We start from the raw sequence: 25988 nt of genomic DNA, 5'->3' as shown, positions 1-25988 counted from the left end.
CCTCATACAAACAGCTCTAGGGATGATCTTCAGAGTTAGGGTTTCCAGGTCCACAGTTTAAAAAATTTAATACTCTAGGATCAACGGTCAACAAAAACTACAACCTACAGCTTATTTCTGTACATCCTTTAGTTACAAATGCTTTTTCTATTTTTCAAAGGCTGTTAAAACAGAAACGAAGAATATGTGACAGAGGCCACCTGTGGCCTGAAAAGCCTAAATAAAATATTTTTTTTTCAATGTTTTATTTTATTTTTGAGAGAGCACAAGCAGGGAAGGGGCAGAGAGAGAGGGAGACAGGATCCGAAGCAGGCTCTGTGCGGACAGCAGACAGCCCAATGCAGGACTCGAACTCATGGACCTTGAGATCATGGCCTGAGCCACAGTCAGCCACTCAACCAACTGAGCCACCTAGGTATCTCCTAAAATACTTCTGATTCTTTACAGAAAAACTTTACTAAACGCTGCTTTAAATATTTAAAAAAAAAATTTCTTTTTACTAAGCTTATCTATTTAATTTGAGAGAAACAGAGATAGTGTGAGTGGGGGAGGACCGGACAGGGAGGGAGAGAGATTCACAAGCAGGCTGGGCCACTGTCAGTGCAGAGCCCGACACGGGGCTCGGACTCACAAAACCGCAAGATGAGGACCCGAGCCAAATCTGAGAGTCAGATGCTTTACCAACTGAGCCACCCGGGTGCCCCTGAGTATTTTTGACAGAAGCATACGACATTTAAAACTCCAGTCTAACAGATATGCAAAAATAGTAGTAACGGTTGAGAAAACACTTGCAAAAGTAACCAGGCCTTTGTGATGGACCTGAGGGGAAAGAAAACCATCAGATACGCTGCCAGGGTCTTTACATGATAATCCAGGCTTCCTGGGCGGTTTCTATGTTCAGAAACAGATATGCTGGGGTCACAGCCTCCAAAGTGGGTTTATGTGCACCCACAAAAAATACAAAGAAAAAGGAACCCCAAAGTTTTTTTTTTTTCTAATTCGATTATAGAGTTGCTATTCCAAAGAAAAAAGAACTGGAAATTAAAATGTCAAAGGAGAATGAGGAAGCAAATTGCATCATATAGCAAGATGATGTAGTAACAGCTGGCTATTCAAAGCCATGATTACGGGCGTTACACTGAGCTGTAAGAAAGGAGGGCTGTAAAATGACCTGAAGGGAAAGATGAACCGTAAGTGACGGGTCCACGTGGATTACGACAACAACAACAATTATCTACCCTGCTCACAACCAGAATTCAGGGTGATACAAGTAGCTCTCATGTGATTTTCCGTGATTTGTGTGTGTGTGTAAAAAAACAAAACAAAACAGATTTTTAAAATTTAAATCTGGTTCTTGTAATTTTGCAAGTAAAGCAGTCAATAAAAGTTATCTCTTAGAAGACAAGGTTTGAAAATGCACGTTAAAATTTTAAGACGAGTTCAAAGGCAGGATCATGATGCAGCAACTTGTGAAGCAAAAAATTCCTCTAGAATGAAGCAAGCCGGGGCCCTCATCCTGGTCACGCCCTGACCTTTTGGAAACGCACATAAAACAAAGACATTCGTGCCGCAACCTGTCAGACAGTTCCAGATTTTCTACTCAGGATGCGTTTTCGGAGGCCATCTGAGAGAGGCGCCTTCCGTGCCGCGAGGACCCCGCGCAATAAGGTCACGTCCAACGCCAGCCCTTTCATTTGGAGGCGCTTCGCGCAGCGTTCTCGGGTGGAAAACTGGCTCCTCTGGTTCTTTGCTGCTGCGGGTACAGACGGCACTTCCCTTCCACGTCTCTACTCACTTCCCATTCTCTTTCCCAACGCACAGAGTTAGAAGGAGGCTTTATGCCTTTTCAAAGGCAGAGGAAATGGAACTCATGAAAAAGTTCAAAGGAAAAGTAAGAACTGATATGAATTTATTATAGTCTTTGTATTCATCCTTTTAAGAAGTTCAAACCAAAGCATTAGGTGAAGGTTAGGAAATGGTTTGGTTTTATTTTTTCCCTTTTTAAAAAAGGAGATAGTGGTGGTAGGGAGAAACAGAAACAAAAACACAGCCTCAAACACAGTCTCTTTAAAACAGGCCAGGTTGCACTTGTCTCCAGCAGCTTCCAGCTGCCTTCTCGCTTCTGGCGCCTCCGTAATTTACAATTTATAAACTTCTCGAAACAACTTGAAGCTGAAAGTGCCTTCCAAAATGTTGTCAAGGGAATGAATGCTTCTCCATTAATTCTTTGGTCCTGTCGTAACAAAAGCTCTCTCACTGGAGCTGCTCCTTCGGAATAAAGAATCTGGTCCCTTCTTCTCCTGGGCTTCTTGGCACCAGAAATGGTCTGTTGGGTTGACTGCGCATCTCAAACAGGGCAAAGTAAAGACTCTCTTGTGGTAAGCTCTGTTGCAGTGCAGCCTATTCTGTCCCTCTCCCCCATCGCCACTACACAGCCAGCTATTCAGTAAAACGTTACAGCCAAAAGTGGAAGCTTGTCTGCAAACGGCGTGTCCAGCATCCTGAACTCTGGTCTTCACGTCCTAGTCAGTGCTTACAGACAGCAGTCACTCAGCTCTCCGTGGACGAGGTTTCCAGTAATGGACTTAGTGCCTCTGGCCCTAGAGATAAGACGAGGCGTTGAAAGCACCCAGTCCACTTGTCTGTTCTATTTCTCCCCCCGGAATGAAAGACAGACGGGCTACGCTGAAGGCACAGGCAACACACGAAGGGGCCTGGGGGAGGGAGTGATCCTTTGGCAGAGCCGGAAAGTGTTACAGAGGAAGGCGCACTGGAACCAGGCCCTGAAGGAGGCCGAGAAAGGCAGAGACAAGAAATCCATGCAAATATAGACACACATACGCACAGATCTGTGAGGCACGTGTAGAATTTCCAAGAACCAGGAGAGCGTAATTGAGATGTTACTCAGCAGCGTTATTCCAAATTCAACACAAAACCAGAAAGCTTTGTTCCCCACTCTCCTGAAGCAGCCAGGCTCGGGAAAGCTAGCGTCTCCTCCTCCTTAGTTCCCACACTCAGGGAGCGGCAGACTGCTTTCTTCCCGAATTCTGGCCACTGGCCACTGCCCGGTGCCCAGGACACTGCCGTGGCTGGCTACCCACATCAGCCAGCAAACCCAGTCCCCTCCAGTCCCGTGGACACACAACAAGTCACCTTCTTCGAGGGGAGCACCATTCACAGCACGAGTACTACTAGTACAAGGCAAACAGCTTCTGTCCTATAACCAAGGACACAACTTGGCACAACTAAGCCGCAAACTGTGACAGCAGGTTCTGCACTTTACAGAATCTTTTAAAACTACCCCTGATTTAATACTGGCAGGAAGTGATAAGCACTGTTTACTGGTGTCATGAAGACATGAACTAGACTAGACTCTCCTTGGTCTTCCCATTTTCTCACTGACAAGTCCTACGGCTACCATCTCTAATCCCGACACTTCACCCACAAACCCCGGTCCAGGGCCTCCTTACTTCCCGTCCCCACAACTGCAGCAGCCTCCTAGAGAGGACCTCATCCTCTCCTCCTCAAAGCCCCTCAACATAAAACCTCAACTCTCGCACGGACTAAACTACGCCGGAAGAGGATACTGACCCGAAGAGCTGGGGGGGGGGCAGTCCCTCCACCCACATCATAGCAGCAACCATGTCCAGACTTCTTGTCTGCCTCCTCTGACGGGCCCCAGGGCCACTGGAGCCAATGTGCCCAGGCACAACTGTGCCGCACAAAAATGCTCAGTAAGAGTTTAGTAAATGAACGAGTATAATAGGAAAACTTGACCAAGAATCCATGTTTTCTACTTAAAGATGGGTTGGGGCACCTCGGAGGTTCAGTCAGTTGAGCATCTGACTTCGGTTCAGGTCATGATCTCACAGTTCATGGGTTTGAGCCCTACGTCGGGCTCTGTGCTGACAGCTCGCAGCCTGGAGCCTGCTTCCAATTCTGTGTCTCCCTCTCTCTCTGCCCCTCCCCATGCTCACATTCTCTCAAAAATAAACATTAAAAAAAATAGCTGTTTCTGCAAATGTGGTTACTTGGGGTCACTAATGTAGTAGTGAATGATCAGATGGGCCACTTAAATATACTTTTGGAAAGGGCCTGAGGTGGCTCAGTCGATTAGGCATCCAACTTCAGTTCAGGTCAAGATCTCGCAGTTCATGGCTTCAAACTGTGCATCGGGCTCTGTGCTGACAGCTCGGAGCCTGGAGCCGGCTTCAGATTCTGTGTCTCCCTCTCTCTCTGCCCCTCCCCTGTGTGCACGCTCTCTTTCTCAAAAAATAAACACACTAAAAAATAAAACCAGAAGTTCTTTAATAAACAAACAAACAAATCTACTTTTGGAGCAGATTTTCAGAATGACCTACTCCAAAAATAAAGTCAATCTATTCTTTCCCCATTCTCGAAACTGATGTTACTGCACAACACTTGGACACACATACACAGCACTGAACATTTAAGTGGACATCAAAAATAAGTTGAAAAGTCTTTCGTTCTATGTTCATTTCCTTTACTGGCCCCAGAGAGGTAGGAAAACTAAGTTGGGTGACTTAAGTCTCCACGTACGCAGTCTCAGTTTTCACACTGTTTGTGGGAGGTGCTCTCAAGTAGCAGGCAGCACACGACAGCGCCGGACTCCGTCCACGAGTAGAACGTGAGCTCCGTTGTCTGTCATCTGTCACCAGAGTCTCCCCAGCACCTAGCTGTCACTGAGAATCTTCTTGTGGATTTGAGAACAAATGGCGAAACCTATAATCAAGTCTCTAAATAGTTAACACTAATGACGTAAGGTCCCTTTACCGCCTACTCTTGCTGTGATGAGTTAATACATAGTACATTTCAACGTTTTAAGACAAATGCTGACTTTTTGAAAATGGAATTTCTTTTCTTAGTTGAGTATAGTGCTCACTCAATGTTACATTAGTTTCAGGTGTATAACAGCAATTCAACAAGTTTGTACACAATGCCATGCTCACCACAGGTATGGCTCCCTTCTGTCCCCATGCATCGCTGTTACAATACTCCTGCCTGTATTCCTCATGCTGCGCCTTTTATTCCTGTGACTTACTCATCCGTAACTAGAGACCTGTGTCCTCTTAACTCATTCTGCCCAATCTCCTTTCCCCTTGCCCTTCTGGCAACCCTTAATCCCCCCCCCCCGTATTTATACGCCTGCTATCTTGCTTTTTGTGTTGTTTTATGTTTTGTTTTTAGATTTCACTTATGAGTGAAATCATATGGTATTTGCCTTTCTCAGTCTGACTTATTTCACTGAGTGTAATACCTTCTAGGTCCACCCATCTGCTCTCAAATGGCAGGATCTCGTTCTTTTTTATGGCCACATAATGTGCTGTTGTGTATGCACACCACACCGTCCTTATCCATTCATCTACGCATGGACAAGGTTGCTTACGTACCTTGGCGATTGTAAATAATGCTGCAATAAATGTAGGGGTGCATGTATCTTCCAAATTTGTGTTTTCGCTTTCTTTGGATAAACATTCAATAGTGGAATTATTGGATCATATGGCCTTGGTATTTTTAATTTTTTGAGGAACCTCCATGTTGTTTTCCGCAGTGACCTACCAATTAACATTCCCAGCAACAGTGTACAAGGGTTCCTTCTCCACAACACTTGCTCTTTGTTTTTGTTTTATTTTATTTTAGTCCTTCTAACAGGTATGAGGTGATATCTCATTGTGGTTTTGATTTGCATTTCCCTGGTTCATGATTTTGAGCATCTTTCCATGTGTCTGTTGGCAATATCTATGTCTTCTTTGGAAAAAAGGGCAATGTTAAATTTTTTAAGTGTTTTATTTATTTATTTCTTTTCGGGGGGGTGGGGAGAATCCCAAGCAGGCTCCACATTGTCAGCACAGAAGCCAATGTGAGGCTGATCCCACAAACCATGAGATCATGACCTGAGCCAAAATCAAGAGTCAGACACTTAACCATCTGAGCCACCCAGGTGCCCTAGGGCAGAGTTAATTCTTGAACTGTAGTTTACTATTGGTCAGCACAATCCTACAAGTGTATGGTTTCAGGCAGTGATGACATTTCTCAATAATGTACCAACAGCTGTGACAGTGGTGCATGTTTTCATAATTCACTTTCCTACCAAGAGCAAAGATGATGGAAGGGAAAGGAAAGGAAAGGAAAGCATCTACTCTGTCCCTGACCCCCCCCCCGCCCTCCCCCCACACACCTCCAACCACAGGAGGTGATAAAAACCAGAATTTTATTCCTTCCCTGGCAACCACAGGTTGTATCATTGTCAGGCAGGAAACGAAGTTGGTAGCTCTGTTCACACAAGGCAGTACCACTAGTACTTAAAAGGGGCCAGGCAGGTAAACAAACAAGTAAACAAAGAGCCAATTAACCAACCAACCAGCCACACCCAGAGCATCCCATATCTGCTTGGGTACGTCTAAACTGTACACACTAGCTGTGGAGTAAAGAAAAGCAGGGGTTGGTGGGAAACTCTTCCTTTCACTAAGGAAATGGAAGACTAGGCAGACATAGAGCCAACTAGCCATCCCAATTCCATCCCTAATTCCAGCCCAAGGTAGAACTGGGCTATGGCATGGGCGCCTGGGGGGCTCAGTCCAACTTTAACTCAGGTTCTAGCCCTACATCGGGCTCTGTGCTGACAGCTTAGAGCCTGGAACCTGCTTCGGATTCTGTGTCTCCCTCTCTCTCTCTGACCCTCCCCTACTTATGCTGCTCTGTCTCTGTTTTTCTCTCTCTCTCTCTCAAAAATAAACAAACATTAAGAGAGAGAGAGAGAGAGAGAGAGAAAGAGAGGGAGAGAGAACCGGGCTATGGCAAGGAGAGAAGGAAACCCAGGATCTAAGGACTCTCGGCTCTGCAGAGTGCCACTTTCCTCAACCCTCCGGCTACACCCGGTGAACGTGCTCCACTGTCAGAAGCGGCTCACACCAACCCCACGTTCCTAAAAGAGAGGTTTCCTCCAATTCAAGGACTGACAGATACAATTTAAGTGACAAAAGCCTGAAGATATCTTGAGCTCAGTAATACTAAACAATTTACAATATTCAGGGGCCCATGCGATTGGTTCCTGGTGATGTTAATGTGGCTATGAAACCATGTTCCACAAGATTTCTACTCATCTTACCATGTTAATATAAAAGTCACAAGCATAAAATGGTCTTTCAAACTGTTCCTAAAAAAGATACAGAAATACTCGGTACTTGAAAGAATCAAAATACCTGTGAGCAAAAGTATACATTTATGGTTCTGCACGTTAATTCTACAAAGGAAAACGAAGGGCATTTCATCTGTTTACATCCCAGTACTCAACGGTCTATTTTTTAAAACCAGCCCTTCCTTCTTCCATTTCTGATATATGCTGCCTCTCAAAGCTTTACTGCTTGAAGGCTGTTTCATCCAACAACATTCTACCAAGTTCTTATTTTCCCTAAGTGTTCTATTTTCCTAATATCTCGGAACAGAGGGAAAATATAATTTATTCCCACAGAGAAATGAAATCAGCAAACACGAGACCATCATTTTATAGCTAAGTCACTCTTTGGCAGTAAACAACAAGAAAGGAGACTTCATCCTGTGCTCTTCTGAGCACTGGTGTGGAGAGCTGTCGCTGAGCACTGGAGGGCATTTAGATGACACATGACCTTTGCCCTCCAAAGAGCCACCTTTACCTGAGCCTTTGATGTCCTTCCTTCTTTGGACTCATCATGTCTTAGGAAACAGAGAACTCGCAGGAGGAACTCGAATTCAAGGTTGTAACCACAGTCTGCTACCTGTCACACCCCACACTGCCGCATCTCCGCTCTTAACCTAGAATTCCAACTTACAAATTATTCATTCATATTACAGCTTCAGTACACAAAATGATAGGCTTGTCTCCTGCTGAAGGCTCACGCGGCTCCCCAGGGGACTAACCTCACGGTACTCATAAGCCAAATGACTCCTTATTTGTCCTAATTATGTTTTCTTTATGGATTATAAATAGATTTTAAGCCCTACTTTGATATCATAAGACAAACTGATGAACAGTTTGAACAATGGACAGAGTGGCTCTGTAATCTGGACGCTTAGGCTGTATTATCCAACTCTACATGCTAAGAACCAGGGTTTGTGGAAAAGCACTTTGCTTGACTCTCTAAATGTATAACAGAAAGTACTTTAAGAAAACTGAAGAGGACTTACAGGGGAAAATACAAACTATAAGAAGAGGTAGAAGTCAAAGGGCAAAGGTGGACGAATGAGAACTTATCCATTAGTGTTTATTAGAGCTACGTTTTACTTTCATCACGTATATTGTTACTCAAGATATCAATCTTCAGGAAAGTTCCACAATAAGTCTAAACACTCAACACATCACTTTATGTCAGACTCACCAGTCTAACAAGAATTGTATTGATTTGTTTCTTCATTCGAAACCTTCCAAAAATCTCTTCAGAATTAAAGTGTTCATGACCACTTACAGTGGCAACTGTCATCTTGTATAAATAAATAAATACCTTTAAGCTGAAATAAGTAATCTGTGTTGAACTTAGAGCTCCAATTTACAAGTGCTTGGTTTCCTTAGAAGCCAGAGAAAATGCCCCTTTGGTGTTCTGAAATGGAACACACTTTAATATCAGATCTGAAAAACCCACATAAGAAAAGGGTTTAATCAAACACAACTGCAAATACTAAAAAGGAGGAGGAAGAAGAGGAAGAAGAAGGAGGGGAAGGAGGGGGAGAGAGGAAGAGGAGGAGAAAATAAAAATCATTTTGCAGCACGTTACTGTAAGCCCTCCGGGGCAGATTTCACCTTTTTAAGCAGTTGTTCGGGACGCCGTATCGTGGGTGGATGAAGACAGACAAAGTGCAGACCCACTAAAAGCTATTCAGGCCCAACTTTGCTCACATAGCCACGAAGGTGCAGTGAGGGGCAGGTGTTGCCATCTGAGCTGAAGAATACTCAAGATTCAGTAAGAGTCTCAGAACAGGGAGCTTGTAGCTGAGACGTGAGGCACTAAGAAACTTAACAGACGACAGCCACCATTCAAAGTCCAGTGACAGTCACCAAGGAGCAGCTACAGGCAGGTGACTACAAACTCAACCCACAAGTGAAAGAAAAGGGAAAAGGGACGTGGGCACGAACAGCAAGCTCTGTACACAGGGGATAAAACGAACGGACTGTAGTGCCCTCGTGTACGGGGCAGGCTTCAGATGCCTGAGGAAAGGATGGTGACAATGTCCATGTTGCCATGAAACGTGAGCTCCTACAGAGATCACACTGGTCTCCTTAAGTAGTTCAGCAGCAGCATCTATGACTCAAAGTTTAGATTTAAATGGCAAAACAGGCTCATCAATAATTAGGCCTTGGAACACATCCAGAGTTAATAGCACAAAATAAACGCTTCTTACAAAACAGCTCTACGGGGCTGGGTTTACACAGCAGAACACCCAACCAAATCCTGTATGACCAGACAGAAGAAACGCTTTAATGTCAATGCACAACAAAACTTTAAACGATACAATAAAGCTCTAAGAACAGAAGCAGACCCCCTCCCCACAACCAACGCTGTCCAAGATGACCTAGAATAGGGGTGCCTGGGGGCTCAGCAGGTAAGAGTCTGACTCTTGATTTTGCTTCACGTCATGATCTGAAGGTTTGTGAGTTTGAGCCCCACATAGGGTTCTGTGCGGACAGTGCAGATCCTGCTTGAGATTCTCTCTCTCTCTCTCTCTCTCTGTGCCCCTCCCCAGCTTACAGGCAGGCGCGCACACGCATGCACACATTCTCTCTCTAAATAAGTAAATGAATAAATTTATTTATTTAAAAAAAAAAAAAGATCTAGACTGGACTCCAGGCCCAATGACTCCCCTCCACCCTCCGAAGACCAGCTTTCCCTGAAAAAAAAAAGGGAGACAAACTGCCGTTCTCATTGTTGGCTGACTCATCAGGGCTCTACAAACCTTGAGACTCTTTCTTTCCTTTATTCCAGGATGAAGAGCTAAACAAATTAAGGCTCCAACAGACCCCAGGGGAAAACAAACGAACACCAAAACAAAGTGAAATTCTCAAAAGTGAATAGAGGCTCTTCTGCAGCCACGCTCCTGGTGGGCCCTGGTGCTGGCAGCAGGTGCGCCCTGGACGTGCCAGAGGAGAAGCGCGAGTCCGTGCACCTGCCTGGCCACGGAGAGGCTCTGCCAGCACCTGCGTCGTCAGTGCCGAGGACCGCCATCGCGGGGAGTGTGGCCGAGGTGGACGGGGGACAGGCAAGCTCAACGGCCAGTTTAAAACCCACACCATCTGTGAGGCCACTCGCAGGCTGGGGGAGTCAGATGACTCCATCCTCTGACCGGCCAAGGCCAATGGCGTCGTTTCAAAGAACTTCTGACTCTAAAGGATCACGGTTGTGGAATATTTGTCATTAATAAATAGCAACCCCCCCCCCAAAAAAAAGTGAATAGAGGACAGGAGGCGGCACGTGTCCCTGCAGAACCAGCCAGCGGTTCATTTTCAAGTCCTTTTCACATACATCACTCCCAAAGGGCCACAGCTCGCAAGGGAAGATAGTCTGAACTTCACATCAGATCAATGGGATTGTGCCAGAACCAGAAGAGCCTCAGACATGAAGCAAAGCAAACTTTGCAATATTCAAGAGAAAGGGAAATTTCCTCTAAGCCTCAGGGAGCCTTTCCCAGAAGGTCTCAGGGTTGCTGAGAAAGGAAAGATGCTGTGGGTCGTTATACCAGAGAACTCAATTCTGCCGTCCTTAAAGGTCGTCAGCCACATTTAGGTTGTTTTCCCAACAGATGCAAGGGAAAATGTCATTCAGGGATGGGGATGAGGAAAAGCTGGGAAGAGGGGGTCCCGGGAAAGCAGCACCCCTCTTACTGGTCTGGACGACGGACTATGCAAAGTCCTGCCTGCCTTGCAGTAGCATCTGTATCCAGCGCCGCGTGATACATACATCCTCCACCCAACCTTTTTTCAGGTTCGCGTTAGGGTTCTACTGCTAAGGCTGAGTTTTCTGTTTTTTCCCTTTTAGACTCAAAGTCCTTCTAGTCTATGATAGCTAAAACTACCAGAGGAAAGGCAAATGCTAAGCCAAAGATGAAGCACAGAAAAAGACTAAACCAGGAGGTTAGGGTGAAAGACTTTTCTATGTTAAGTAGCAAGTTTGCCAAATGCGTTGCTTTCACTCCTCTGACAAGTTGACCTGGTTCCCTTTGCTGGGCATGCAGCAACAATATACAACATTGTTTCTTCTTTATTTTTATTTATTTCTTTTTTTAAAAAAACAATTATTGATTTTTGAGAGACAGAGACAGAGCATGAGCGGGGGAGGGGCAGAGAAAGAGAGGGAAACACAGAATCCAAAGCAGGCTCCAAGCTCTGAGCTGTCAGCACAGAACCCGATGCGGGGCTCGAACTCACGGACCATGAGATCATGACCTGAGCTGAAGTCAGACGCTTAACCTGCTTAGCTTAACCCGCTTAACCGACTGAGCCACCCAGGCACCCCTATGACATTGTTTCTAAATCATACAACTTTAGACTGGTTAGAATAATTACTTAAACGAGGCTAACTAAAGATATTAAACAAAACTCAAATTTTTATATACTTTCAGAGACTATCAAAATTTTGAACCACATATTAATGACATCATAGTCTTAAACGCTTAAGCTTCAAAAGGGAGAGTAAGTGCTTTCTCTCTTCAAAGTTCAAGTGCTAGAACATGCAAATTTATTTCGTTTGAACATAATTCTTTAAGGTTCTTTCCAAACATGGGGCGCCTGGTGGGGGGGGCTCAATTGGTTAAGTGTTCCAACTTCAGCTCAGGTCATGATCTTGCAGTTCGTGAGTTCAAGCCCCACATCCAGCTCTGTGCTGACAGCTCAGAGCCTGGAACCTGCTTCAGATTCTGTGTCTCTCTCTCTACCTGCCCCTCCTTCGCATGCTCATTTGTGCGCTCTCTCTCTCTCTCTCTCAAAAATAAACATCAAAAAAAATTTAAAGTTCCTTCTAAACAAAAGAGATACATTATAGGGGCATCAGGGTGGCTCAGTTGGTTAAGCAGGGGACTCTTGATTTCAACTCAGGTCATGATCTCACAGTTCGTGAGGTCAAGCCCCACGCAAGCCTCTGTGCTGCTGTCAGTATGAAGCCTGCTTGGGATTTTCTCTCTCCTTTCTCTGCCCCTCCCCTACTCGTTTTCTCTCTCTCTCTCAAAATAAATAAATAAACTTAAAATATATACATCATAAAAGCCAGATATCATTGGTGTTAAAAATTATTAAATAGTTCATTTCTAAGTAGTAATGAGGATTGGTTAAATTACTTTGAAGTAGTTTTGAGGTTGAGCACTTTTTTTTTTAATGTTTTTTATTTTTGAGAGAGAGAGAGAGAGAGAGCGCGCACAAATGGGGAAGGGGCAGAGAGAGAAGGGAGCAGGGGATCTGAAGCGGGATCCACACTGACAGCAATGAGCCTGACGCATGACTCAGACTCACAAACCGTGAGATCATGACCTGAGCCGAAGTGGGAAGCTCAACCCACTGAGCCACCCAGGCGCCCCGAGACTGATCATTTTAAAAGATTCCCAAGAACATACCACCACTTCAACAGCCAAATAAACTTAAAACAGTTACTGACAAAAACATATACTATTTCATGTTTACTTATAAACTGTCAAAAATATCTGCCCTATCTACTGAACAGGATGGCTGAAAATGAAAATCAAAACGCGACAGTATATAAAAGTACTTGATAAACATTTAAATTATAACATACTATGAATTGATAAGTAGTACAGTTTCCAAAAAGAATAGTGAAACACAAGCAATGTGCTAACTTGGTATGGGGACGAGACAAAGCATCGTCAACCAGGACCCTCATCTTATTCACCCACTAAGTGTTAGCAACTTCATCGTAATACAAATCACTAAGGCCCACTGAACCCCATTTCCTTATTTGGAAAGTAGCAGAATTAGAGCAGAGAAGATCTGGAGTCCCTTTCAGCTTGGCCACTTTGATCAGCAATATTTAACAAAGAAATTACTGCTATTATAAATAAGTACCATTTCCATTACTAAATATTGTCATTATTTGCTACCATATGACAAGCCAATACCCCATGTTTTCCAATGCAGCAGACCCCGCAGAGAATACCACTACCTTTGCAGACCTGCGTGCAGACCTGGAGCAGTTCAAAGCACCATGACATACTCCCGGACAGGTCGAAGATTAAATGAGACAAAGGCACATTCTATCCCTCATTTGTCAGACTAGCGAGCTGAAGCCGAGATTAAGTCATCTGCCAACGGCTCACAGCTGTAAGAGTAGCCGGACTGGGAAAGCAGGCACAGGGCTCTTCCCAGTTACGGATAACTGAGCATCTGAAATGAAACATAACTGAGCCAATCGTGTAATGTCCGACCTGCTGGGGAAGAAAGGCAGGTAGTCACTCATTCAACACATCTGCTAAACCACTAGGCAGCGTTCCCTGGGGCTGCCAGGGACACAGATATGGACAAACGAAAAATCCCTGGCCTCAGGGAGCTTACAGCATGGTTGGGGAAGATGAACAAAGTGAGTATATTAATAGTGGTAAGTGGTATGGAGAAAGCTGAAGCACTGAAAGGAATAGAGAGCATGTGTCTGGTGATTTGCAATTTTCTTTTAAGCCTGCTGGATGCCACTTAGAGAACCGCAACAAGAATGCATCTAAAGTAATGGTCCTTAGCATTTCCCCAAACAGGGAATACTCTGGATACAGGAAGACTCTGATCTGCTGATTCCAGTTTGATACGGACTGCTCATACCTCTCAGCTGCCAGCTAGGAGGTGTCCATCCAACTGGCAATCCAAAGTCCATACTAACAAAGACTCCCCCCATCCCACCTTTAAATCCACAAGGAGTGCGCGTAGATGTACAAAACACAGCCAGCAGTTACCAGGGCACTTGGACTGCTTCTGAGTTAGCACAGGTTATCTCCTAATGCAAAGGTTAAAATGGAGTTTGAGTGCTGAGTTCTGTTGGGACAAAGCAGTAAGAATACAGTACCCTTCATTTTGCTTTTTCTGACCTGTCAATTTTAGTTACACTCTCTTACTATTAGTCTATACTTAACCTGCTTACTGGACAGTTTCTCCAGCTTTTAGCATTTCCCCCCTCCCTTTTTTTTTTAAAAGAGCAATCCAGTTTGCGAGAAAGTTGCTATAGGAAAAGGCAGCTCCCTGCAAGATCTGATACACTTGGTTAAGCACTATCTTACCAACCTTTGATTAATTAACCGGGTTAGTTGAGCTAGCTTTGTTTCACTGAAGTTTTAGAATGCCCTCTGAGTCTTTCAAAATCTCATGATCCTCCGTTGTAACCGCATCCTGAGAATTACAGTAAGTGCTCTAAAATTAGCCGCAGCTTATTTTAACGTGTGTCCGTAACGCACAGCCCTCCTTTTACGCGGAGCGCCCACGGGGAGTGAATAAAGACACGTCTGACAAGAGCTTCGGCCTCGGGGGTCGGGACGCGATGCCACGGGGCGTCCCCTCTGCCCACAGCCCGCGAGGAAGTGTTTGTTTGGCCTCTCCGCGGGAGGGGCGCGCCCGGCTCGCTTCGCCGCGCCGGCCCGGCCCACGGCGCGATCCGGCGGCGAGCGGCCGGCAAACTTCAGCAGGGCTCCGCGGGCCGGGCCCCGGCGAGGCCCCGCCCTGCTCGCGGGTGCGGGTCCCGGGCCGGCCCAGGACGGCGTCCGCGGGCCTCCGCGGCTCGGAGGCCCGGGCGGGCGGCGGGCGGCGGAGCAGGGAGGGCGCGAGGGCTGCGGCCCTGCTCCGGGGGGAGGGCGGGGGTCGCCAGGGGGCACGGGCCCGGCCCGAGGGCGGCCGAAGCTGAGGGGCCGTCCCGCGGGGCCCGGCGGGGTGTCCGCCGGCAGGGACAGCGCGCCGGGCGGTGACCAGGGGTGAGGGGAGGACTTCGGCGGCTGGGGGTGGGGTGGGGTGGGGTGGGGACCAGGGGCTCCGGGGACACGCCCGGCCTCGCCCGGCCCGCCGCGGCCCGGTCCTCACCTGATGTACGGGCTGGCCGCCGCCAGGATGTTCTTCTGTACGGGGATCTCCTCCCCGTCGAGGACCAGGTGCGCGTCGCAGAAGCGGGACTCCTCGCGGAAAGAGCTGAGCGCTCGCAGCAGACGCGCGGCATGCTGCGGGTCGGACACGGCGCTGCCCTCTGCCATCGCGGCGCCCGCTCGTCAGCCGTCCGGTCCGGCGGCCCTCTAGCCGCCCCGCGGGACCCCTCGAGCTGCCCGCGTCTGGCGCGCGCCCTGTCTGCACGGTCCGCGCGCGCGCCCGTCCTGCCCGGCTCTTCAGCGCTCGGAGAAGCGGGAGCCCCCAGAACGCGCCTGCGCCATCCGCGGCGCAAGAGGCTGGCGCCTTTAAGGAGCGGCGGCATTGCGTCATTTCTCCGCGACGCCCCCGCGCCCTCGGTCCCTCCCTCTCGTCAGTAGTCGCCGGAGGCGGCCAATCAGAATCCTCGTTCCCCCGCGGGACCAGCTGGTAGCGGTCTCCACGCACCCAGGGACTGTGCGCTGCCCGGAGCTGTAGCTGCTGCGGCGGAGGGTGTGCAGGCAGGCCCGGGGCTCTGCGGTTAAGTCCGGGGCCTCTAGCGCCGCGAGTCTGAATCCGAGCCTCGGCTTTTCCGCTCAGTAGCTGTGTGGCCATGGGTAAGGCTCCCATCCTTACTTTCTCCATCTGCAAAATGAAGGTGATGGCTTCTCAGGGGTGTTGTGGCCTCATGTGAGCTCACGCGTGATAGCAAGGGCGCAGTAGGCGTAGCTTTGATTATTTGTGAAAGAAAAGGGGCTTCCCAGGTTAAGAGCGCAGACCCGAGAAAACAGAACCTCAAAAAGAGCATTTGGTTGCAGGCTAGGGGAGGAGACGTAGCAGATGAAGCTGGAAGAGTAGCCGAGAAGCCTTATATTTTGCAGTGCCTTCTTGTCTGCTGTATGGAGGTTGGCTTGATCCCGTACGGGTTAGGAACTATGAAAGGGTTTGAAACAGGGTGTTTTATAAAGATCACCCAGCTGCTGCGTGGAGAATGAAGAGGATGGTGCTAAAGGCAGAAAGATGCTTAAATAATTGCAGTACTTGAAGGAAGGGTCTGGGGACCTAAATCGAAGGATCCTGATGTATGTCAGTGGGTAATAATGGTTTGAAAGGAACAGACAGGAATGTGAGGGAGAGGGAGTTCTGGACAATGTTCTGGGTTTGAGTAACTGCACCCATCAGACAGATAGGAGACACTGAAGGGTTGGAGGGCATAGAGATCCGATGTTCACACATGACTAGGTTCCCAACCCAGTGAAGATCAAAGTTGTGACAGGAAGCAACTTTGAGTCAGCTCAGTCCCCAGGGCAAGCCCCGTATGGTCTGAGGTGTCCCCCCGCCCCCCAAGGTTAAAGGTACATGGGAATGTGGAATGTAGCCACCATTTTGTACAAACACTAGGTTGTACAATAAGTACAAACATTAGGTCGTTTGTACAACCCTCAATAAGCTTGTAAAGAATTAAGCAATTTTTCTGAAGAATTAGCAATTAGAACCAAGCACCTGACCAGTGGTCAGTATTTCAGATGAGGCAGGATGGGGTTTCCACTGGATCAATTCAGTCTTTTCTTTCAACCAGCTCATGGGGTCCAATGCAGCCTTGGGTCTTTACCCTGAACTGGCTAAGGCTTTGGAGTCACTGGCAGGAATCAGAGTATATAATTACTCTGGCAGAGTCATTGGCAGAAGAGTAGTCGGGGAAAAGGAAGTTATTAGTGGAAGGTCTAGACTTTTACCGTTCCTTCTCGAAACTCAGCTCGGTATCTATGGATGAAATGATAAAATGTCTAGGACTGGCTTCAAGACCAAATGAAGGGATGGAGGGAAGCAGCTGAGGGTATAGATGAATCAAAAGTGTCTATGAGTTACTAATTGTTAAAGCAGGTTATGGGTACATGGAGTTTCGTTGTAGTAGTCTCCGTATTTTTGTGTACATTGTAAAATGTCACAATAAAAGTAAAAAAACAAGATAAGCAGCTCGGACTTCTCTATGATACCTGCCCCGTATTCCTGGGAGTGGTTGACACTCCTTTCCCCAGGTTGTTGCTGTCTGGCAGGTAACTTATTATAAATGGGTTTCTTTATGCATGTCACCTGCCAGCTTATATGTTTTAGTGGCTCGATTTCCAGGTGCTAAGCTCAGTGCCTGGCCCTCGTAGTGCTCAGTGAGTGTGGGACGCATGGAGGCATTAACAAAATTGTGAATTCTGAGCATTTAATAAATGTTTTCTGAATTTTATCTTTTCTGTTTTTAGTTTATTCATCTTTGTCTTCATTCTCAACTGGGTTGTTGTTGGGATCAGAAATGGTGTATGTGACAGAGAGGGTTCTCTGTACAATACAGATGTTTGATACATACTTATTAATTGCCTGGAATGCTGGTCTACTCTTTAGCTATTAGGAGGTTCCAAAATAAAGAGTTCAAATAACAGAATCACCCTCAGGTAACCAGTTTCCCCAGAACGGGGGTGTTGCCTTAGTTGAAATAACTGGAGGCGAATGGGGATTAGTCAGGTAGGCTCTTCCTGGTAGAGGTGAACATTCTCTGGCATTCTGACAGAAGGAAGGAAGGAAGGGGTGGTGGGTGGAGGGGGAAAACACCTGGGCAGAGGGTTGTAGACAGACCTGCATCAGTCAGGGAAAAGTTGCTGGCTTGAGAGGGTCAGATCAGCAAAAGACCTCATATCTGCCTTCAAAAACACCCCCACTGTTTGCAATATTTCCCACCAGCCTACCCGCCTGAATAACTCATCTTTCAAAACCAAGCGCAGACATGACCTTCGAGAAACCTCCAAGCGGCCTCTCCAGGCAGAGTCCCCGTGCCATGCCGAGTTCCTGCTTTCTGTGCTGTGCTTACCACACTGTAATTAACCGCTTTCTTTGTTGGTTTGCGAGCTCCTCCAAGGTAGGAGCTGCATTGTATTCACTCATGTTCCGAGGGACTTGCACAGTGCCCGGTACTTCATAGATGCCCCTCGAGCGCTTTTGCATAACTAGTCAGAGGTAGCAAGTGGGTAAATGAGCACAGGAGGCAGGATGGAACACAGTAGGGCCAGGCTGGCAGGGAGCTGAACACCGTGTCTAGGGCAGGAGGCTGCCTCTCAGCTCGAGCTAACTGTTCCATGGGATAAGGACCCCGTGGTGCCAAATCCAGGGATTTTTCAAGAGATCTGAAATCCACATGTCAAATGTCCCAGTTTTTCAATATCAGCCACCACTTCCGTTTGGCAGAAAAAATGGAGCCTGGGTCTGCAGCCAGATTCTGGCTTTCATTCATGTCCTGGAGTTATCAGAAAACCATCTTGTTTACCAAGAGGGGAATTAATAATAGAAAGAATGCTGGGTTTTCAGTGAAGTGTTGAGTTCCGCTCAGGTGCCTCAAGAAACCTCCTCCTTGGTGTAGGAAAGCAAGAGCGCCCGCACGTGGGAGGAAGGCTCGTGGGGCACAGCCCGCCCGCCATCAGCTGCAGGAGCCACTCCTGCTTTGTAGCCTTTCTTGTTCTTGCTCAAACTCTGCCGCCCTTGATACTGTTTACCGCCATCAGAATGGTGTATTTGGTGTGATTGTTTCCCTACATTCCACGGATTTCAGACCTCAGCTGTTGTGAAACGAGTAATTTTAAGATCCGGTATGGTCCCAGCCATGTCAGTCTCTGGGACTAACTGGTCCCTCCTGCTTAGTGGCTAAACAGCCCCCAGAGAAAGGATTTTCTCCTCCCCCTCCTCCTGTCGGGAGACCAAAAAGGGTGTTCACAAGATATCAGCGGAAGTCATTCATTCAACAAATATTTCTTAAGCACCTGCCATGTGATGCATTGCAGATACAACGATGGTGAAAACAGACGTGGCTATTGGGTGGTATCACTGTGGAGACTTTTTACTGTCTTTGTGCTTTTCTCAAAGCACATGTATCATCCCTACAATCAGAAAAAAAATTTTTTTCCAATTGCTAACAGGGAGGAAGAAAACCCTAGCTTTGTCTTGCTTTGAACAATGAGCCCTTGAAGAAGAGAAGAATCACCTTGGAGTGTGAGGTTTGGTTTTTTCATAAATGTTGGAAAGAGGAGGGAGAGTCTGGTAAAAGAAATAACGCAGAGAAAAAACTTACTAGTTAGGAGGCTCTTTAGAAAACATTGACTTTCACATTCAGTAATATTGAAGAGGACACCAACGCAAGATGAGCAAAGGACTCAGCCAAGGTCATACATGCGGCCTAGTCAAAGAACACAGGCCCCGAGCTCCTGCCTTCCAGCCCTGTGAGCTTTTCCATTACACCATGTTGACTCTTCGTAAACATTAATTTGGTTGAGACGGTCTCTTCTGATTCATTTGAAGGCGGTCTTCACATATTTTATGGGTAAGTCTGTCGTTTGTCCAAATCTATTTATAGCTCCTTTCTTTCGGAAAAATCTAAGCTCTTCCAAATTGCTGAGTCAGAGAACATCTCAGTATTTATAACTCCAGAGAGTTGTTTCCATGTATTTACAACAATTTTCAGAGAAGTGTCTCAGAAACCAGTGAACTCATTAAGTGGTGATGAAGACAGTAACTGTTTCTGACCAAATCCATGCTATACTCCCCAGTCCCTGACACACAGTAGGGACTCAATAAATATTTGCTGAATGAATAATGTTAATAACTAGGGAGAAGTGTGGTTTTTCTGTCCGTAAGGGATTACTTCCGAGATTTTCGTAGATTCTGCCACTGAACACCAAGCCAACAGCCTGCTGGCCTCTCCGAGTGAAAATCTCATAGGCATCCGCGACTATCCACTAAACTCTTGGTTTCACCACTTAAACCTGATCATTCCCCAGATCGGTGGCAGCATCATTCACTGAAGGACAGAAGGGCAGAAACGTGGGGACATCCTTGACCCCTGTCTCTCACACCCCTCATGCAGTTCTCCGGCAAAGCTTGCAGCTCTTCCTGCAGACAGCCTCAGCACCCCCACCAGCACGCCCTGGGAGAGCCACTAATCACCTCCCCCTCCACTCCTGCGATGGCCTCCGAGTGCTCTCCTTGCTTTTCTCTTGCCTCCTTATGAGTTCTTTCTCCCCATAACCTGATAAGATCAAGTTGCTTCCAAGTGCAAGCCCTTCCAGTGGCTTCCCTGTGGCTTACGAAAGCCCTATGCGAGCTCTTCCTTCTCTGTGAACTCTGTGACCTCACCTCCTACCACTTTCCTCCTCCTCGGTGTACACTAAACCAAACTGGCCTTTTTTTTTTTCCCCCCTAAGTTTATTTTATTTTGAGACAGAGTGAGAGTGAGTGAGCAGAGAGAGAGAGGAGAGACAGAACCCCAAGCTGGCTCCGGGCCATCAGCACAGAGCCCGACGAGGGGCTGGATCTCACAAACTTCAAGATCATGACATGAGCCAGAATCAAGAGTTAGCCCCTTAACTGACCGAACCACCCAGGCGCCCTCACCTCCCCCCAAAACCGGCCTTTTTGCTCTTTCCTGACCAAGCCTCATGTATGCCCACCTCTGGGCCTTTGCACTGGCTGATTTCTGAGCCTGGAAGTCTCCTCCCTCATATTCTCATAGCTTGCTCTTTCATTCTGCTTAGATCAGAGCTTAAATGTCAACTCCTCAGACAGGCCTCCACTTAAGGAACTTCATTTTTCTTCACTGCGTTCAATCACTACCTAAAACTATATATGTTTAATTGTATATTGTGTATCTGCTCTGACTGCAATACAGGTTTCACGAGGCCTGGCAGGAACTTCCTGTTTTATTCATCATTGTACCCTCAGCCTCTAAACCAATGTGTGGAACATAATATGTGTAGTAAGTATACACTTCCGGAAGGAAAGAAGGTGGGGAGGAGGAGAGGAAAGCTTCCTGAATCTTTTCTTCCTTGCTGTCTAACCTGACACTGCCAAGGTGGAGGAAGATGAATTATTAAGAGCGACTCAAAGGACATGAAAGGAAAGTTCCAAATCTTGGGACATCACAATATAACGGCTCTGAGCACAGGTCGGCCCAATAGCTACTTTCAAACCAAGTTCCATGCAAGAACCTTTACTTTCTCCCTTCCAGGCACACCCTTTTGGCACACCGTGCCCTTTACACTTACTTTGGGTGTTGTATGTTGTTTATCTACCTGACAGCGTACAAAAAGGACTCAGTTTCTGTTCTCCTCAGATTCTGGTCACAACACTGCTGGGTGTATGATGAGCTACTTTATCCTGCAGATTTTGCATCTTGTGAGTCATTTGTCTCCTCAGACCTGTTCAGATGTCTGAAGTCATCTTGATTCCTAAATTCACTGGATTTCCTGACTGCCTGCCTTCTCTTACCCTCGGAGACCCCAAGGGAGTGGCCCCACCCTGTCAACTGGGGGTAACCAGGGTCAGAGTGGTCGTGAGGAGTAAAAATGAGAAGACTCCAGTGAGCACCGACTGCGGGGTGTGGTACGTAGTGGGTGCTCAGTACAGGCTGAGTGTTGTGTGTCTTGTTGCTGTCGCCTCCTGGCTTTGAGTGGCATCCTTGCGCACCGCAGGGATGATTAGGTTGGAGCTGACTGGCACGTCAGAATCTAGTCTCTTCCCCTCAGCAGTCAGGGCCCCAGCCGCCATGTGCGCACGGGTCTGCGCTGGTGACCTGCTTGCTGGTTCCTCCCTGGTATCAGCGCTCGCCTCGCCTCTACGTGGTCCTGGCCTGTCCTCTGATTCCCTCGGACACTTCCTTTTCCTGTTCCAGCTCTTGAACCACCCCTCCCCCGAATTCCAGTCCTTTGATCCCATGCTCCATGCCTTTAGTTTTATTGTTTTAACATTTAAATTCACTCTGAAACATTTTTTGAAATATGTCAGACCTCTTCTTCAGCAAGTTTTGGAACTGACACTTTAGTATATGTATGATCTTTCAACACCTCTTTACTGAGGTATAGCATACAGTAAAGTGCCCTGATCTTAAGTGTACGGCTCAGTGAAGTGTCGCGGACGAGTATACCCGTGCACTCAGCAGCCAGATCAAGAGAAAGAAGTTTTCCAGGAACGCAGACGCTCCCACAGACCCCTTTCCAGGCAGCGCCTCCCAGAGGAAAGCACTGTCTCATGTCTTTCACTGTTGATTGGCTTTTCCTGTTCTTGAATCTTTGTGTCTGGCTTTTTCACCCAATACATCTTTGAAATTCTTCCGTTTTGTTGCTTGTAGCAAGGTGGGGGTTGGTTTTTTTCTTTATAACTGCGACAATGCCATTGTGTGGATATGCCACAACATATTTATGCATTTTCCTGCTGATGGCTGTTTGCATTGTTTCCAGTTTGGGGCTGTTACCAGAGAGCTGTTACGGAATTCCTCCACAGGTCTCCGGGTGGGCTGTGGGCACTTCCTCCTGTGTGGACGTGCCCAGGACTTGAATTGCTGAGTCACAGAGCGAGCTTATGTTCAGCGTCAGTAAATACTTCCGGACAGTTTTCTGAAGCGGTTGTACCAAAGGATACTCCCACCAGGCACGCTGAGCGTTCCAGTTGCTCCACATCCTTCTGTAATTGGTGGTGTTGGTCTTTTAATTATACGCATTCTGGTGGGTGTGTGGTGGTATGTGTAGATTACATATGGATGTTAATATATGCATATATGCATGTGTGTATGTATTTATTAAATGCGTGTGTGTAAACACATATTTAAGTGCTGGTTCAAGTTGGGCCTCATTTTTAAAAATTCATTTTTCAAAGTGATTTTTAGGAGTTTTTATCATATATATGGAAACACACATTTCTTCTCCTTATTTATGGCTTGCTTTTTACTCTCTAAATGGCATCTCTGATGAACAGAGCTTCTTAATTTTAATGAAGTTCAGTTTATCATTACCTCCTTTTACGGTTAGTGCTTTTTCATGGTCTGTTTGACACTCTTTGCAACCACTGTAGTATTTTCCTGTGCTTTCCTCCAGAAGCTTTTCTTTTCTTTTTTTTAATACATTAAATTTTGTAAAATGTTTATTTATTATTGAGAGTCAGAGAACATGAGCAGGGGAGGGGCAGAGGGAGGAGACACAGAATCTGGAACAGGCTGCAGGCTATGAACTGTCAGCACAAAGCCTGATGCTGGGCTTGAACTCACAAACTGTGAGATCGTGACCTGAGCCAAAGTCGGACACTCAACCGACTGGGCCACCTAGGTACCCCTTCATTTTTTAAAAAAATGTTTATTTTTGTTTTCAGAGAGAGAGAGAGAGAGAAAATGTGAGGGGGGAGGAGCAGAGAGGAGGAAGATACAGAATCAGAAGCAGGCTCCAGGTTTCAGCCTATCAGCACAGGGCCTGACGTGGGGCTTGAACTCACAAACCATGAGACCATGACCTGAGCTGAAGTCAGATGCTCAACCAGCTGAGTCACCCAGGCGCCCCTTCTGGAAGCTATTCTGTTTCCCTTTCCCATTTCGGTCTGTGATCCACCTTGGCTATGTGCATTTTCTTAAATCCAGCTCACAATTCAGTTCTTCAGAGACTCATTTATTCATTCATCCTTTTCTAAACTAATTTTTTTAAGTTTGTTTATTTATTTTGGGGGAGAGAGAGCAGGGGAGCCTCAGAGACACAGGGAGAGAGAGGATCCCAAGCAGGCCCTGTGCTGCCAGTGCAGAGCCCGTCATGAGGCTCAAACTCGTGAACCCTGAGATCACGACCTGAACCAAAACCAAGAGTTGGACACTCAACCGACTGAGCCACCCAGGCCCCCCTCTTCATTCATGCTTTTGATCACTCATTCATATAACAGATTCTTCCAGTACCTACCTTCGCCTGGCGCTTGCGGGAGAATGAAAGCAGTCAGGGCCAACGCGTAAGGAACTGACTGGCCTGGAGAGGAGAGACTCGCACACATACAATATCCAGGACATTAGTAATTTAGTTAGAAAATGGGATACGGCCTGACTATTCAAACAGACCCCCAGCGTCACGTCCTCTCTGAGCCCAGCAGGCAGGCGCACTCCCTGCCCGCCAGCCACGCCGTCTTTCTCATCCTTCACCGGCCCCTTATTTCCTCCAGGTAAAAGGCCAAGTCCCCGTCCCGTGCCTGGCATCTGCGGTGTCGCACCGTCTGCCCTCGCGCCCCCACCTGTCCTCTAGATCCCACCATCCTCATCCCAGCCCCCCTGCACACACCCGCCTGGGTGCCTGCACAGACAGCCGTCCAGCCTGCCAGCCCTTCGCATCTGCTTGTCCCCCTGCCCGGGCGCCTTCTCACACGGCTCCAGTGGCTGAAACACTGCTCGCCGTTTGAACATCACCTCCGGGAAGCCTCTCCTGGCTTCTGTCTCTCTCGCTGTGGTGCCTCGAAATCTCCCTGTGAAGCCAGACTGCTGGGTTCAAACCCTGCTTCTTACCGCTTCCCAGCCCCGTGCCCCTGAGCATGTTACTTACACCGCCTGCACCTCATGTTCCCGCCGGGAACAGCTGTGGTTCCTGCTACGTACAGTTTTGTGCCAAATAAGTGGGCTTTTCCAGCTACTGTGGTTTAACACAGTACCTGCACATAGTAAGTGCTCAGTAAGCGTTCACTTAAAAAAAAGCAGTCACGCCCATCATACTAAAGACCTTTATCTGTTAACATACTGGTCTTTTCACCAGACCTAAGGTTTCTTGAAATCAGAGATCACTTCCTTAATTTTGCCCCAACTGTCCCTTCTGCTTGTGCCCATTTGTGGAGTTTTTAGTGTAGTTCCGTGTGCACGGAAAGTTTCCAATGAAACTTTACAACCTCCAGGATAAGTATTAGGGTCCCACGCTGCGGTTTAAATAACCAAGGCTCAGAGAGGTACAAACCCCGTCCCATATCCCTCAGCTGATTCACAGAGGAGCCAGGATTGTGACTCCCTGTGTGAGCCCTCATCACGCACCCCTGCCTCTCGTTGCATGGCCGGCACTCACACAGTCAGCTCAGTGAATAGCTGATGACTAGACTTCACTCTGATAAGCCCAGAACCTACCCACGTCTGTCAGAAAGGGACATGGGCTTATGTGTGCCACCGAAGTTCTGAACGTGGACTTCAGAGGCTGAGCAATCAAAGGCTGAGACCCTTCTGGCAAAGCAGATAGCATCTAGAGCGGACGACTTGGCTCTCAACCTTTCCCACTTGGGAAACAGGCATTTCATCATCAATAATTTGCACTTTGTGACTGCAAGGTGTGCTCTCTAACTTGACACAATGCTGCCTTTCCAGAGGAACAGGTTGTCACTTTTCATGAAATTTGTCCTATTTAATGACACTTTTTGTTTGGTGTCTAATTATCTCTCATTTCTTCTATTGCTCTATTACCATCCCAAGCTTTTAAAAATGTTGTGCCAAGAGTCCCGGGAAGATCCTTTTCGGGCGGATTCTGGAAGCTGGGCCTCTCCAGCTCGGCTGTAAATGTCTCAAGAGCAGGGAGCACCTCATGCCTGTCTCCATCTCACACAGCACCTGGCTTGGTTAGTGCTGGCACTCAATAAGAATCTGCCAGATTCATGATCGGTACACTTGTTTCACGCTGGATGCTGGACAAGGTCTCAGGAGGCAAGGAGGAAGAATCAGGTTCAGCGCTTGCCCTCCTCCAGCCCAACGCAGGAGATAAGTCTCAAAAATAATAAACACCCTTCATGGAAAGTGGTGTTTGTGGTGTGGATTGTAGCAGAGCTACCATGGGGTATACAGCCTTCCCAGAGCATCACTTGTCTTCAAAGATTGCTGGGAAATTCTTTGATATTAAAACAAGCAGGGGCATAACATGGAATACACTATAACATGTGCAAGCACACAGATTTCAAGGTGCTCTGTCTTCCTGCCTTCCTTTCGGTGGGATGTCCCCTCCCCTTTGCCTTCAGGAGTATTTTGGCAGGTGATGGTGGTGAACATTGCCATTGCATCAGTCAGGTTTTCAGTCAGGCTCTGCTCCATCACTTTCCTGACTTTGAGCAAGTA

At 47.2% G+C, this 25988-nt stretch overlaps 1 protein-coding gene across 2 annotated transcripts in view; it reads right to left on the bottom strand.

The window, feature by feature from the left end:
* The window catches only part of GAN (gigaxonin), a 64230-nt gene extending 48862 nt beyond the window's left edge, over nt 1–15368 (bottom strand). For both annotated transcript variants that reach the window (XR_005527426.1, XM_039226430.1), the window contains exon 1: nt 15044–15368. Coding sequence is in view for 1 of the 2 variants with exons in the window: in XM_039226430.1 (XP_039082361.1) it covers nt 15044–15210 (167 nt within the window). In the remaining variant the exon portion in view is untranslated. The remainder of the gene's footprint in view (nt 1–15043) is intronic.
* Nucleotides 15369–25988: the final 10620 nt, after the last annotated feature.

This window comes from Hyaena hyaena, unplaced genomic scaffold (assembly GCF_003009895.1).
Source record: "Hyaena hyaena isolate Hyena2069 unplaced genomic scaffold, ASM300989v1 scaffold_1, whole genome shotgun sequence".
Lineage (NCBI taxonomy): Eukaryota > Metazoa > Chordata > Mammalia > Carnivora > Hyaenidae > Hyaena > Hyaena hyaena.
Note: the sequence above shows the minus strand (reverse complement) of the source record. Positions and strands in the feature narration are given on the sequence as shown.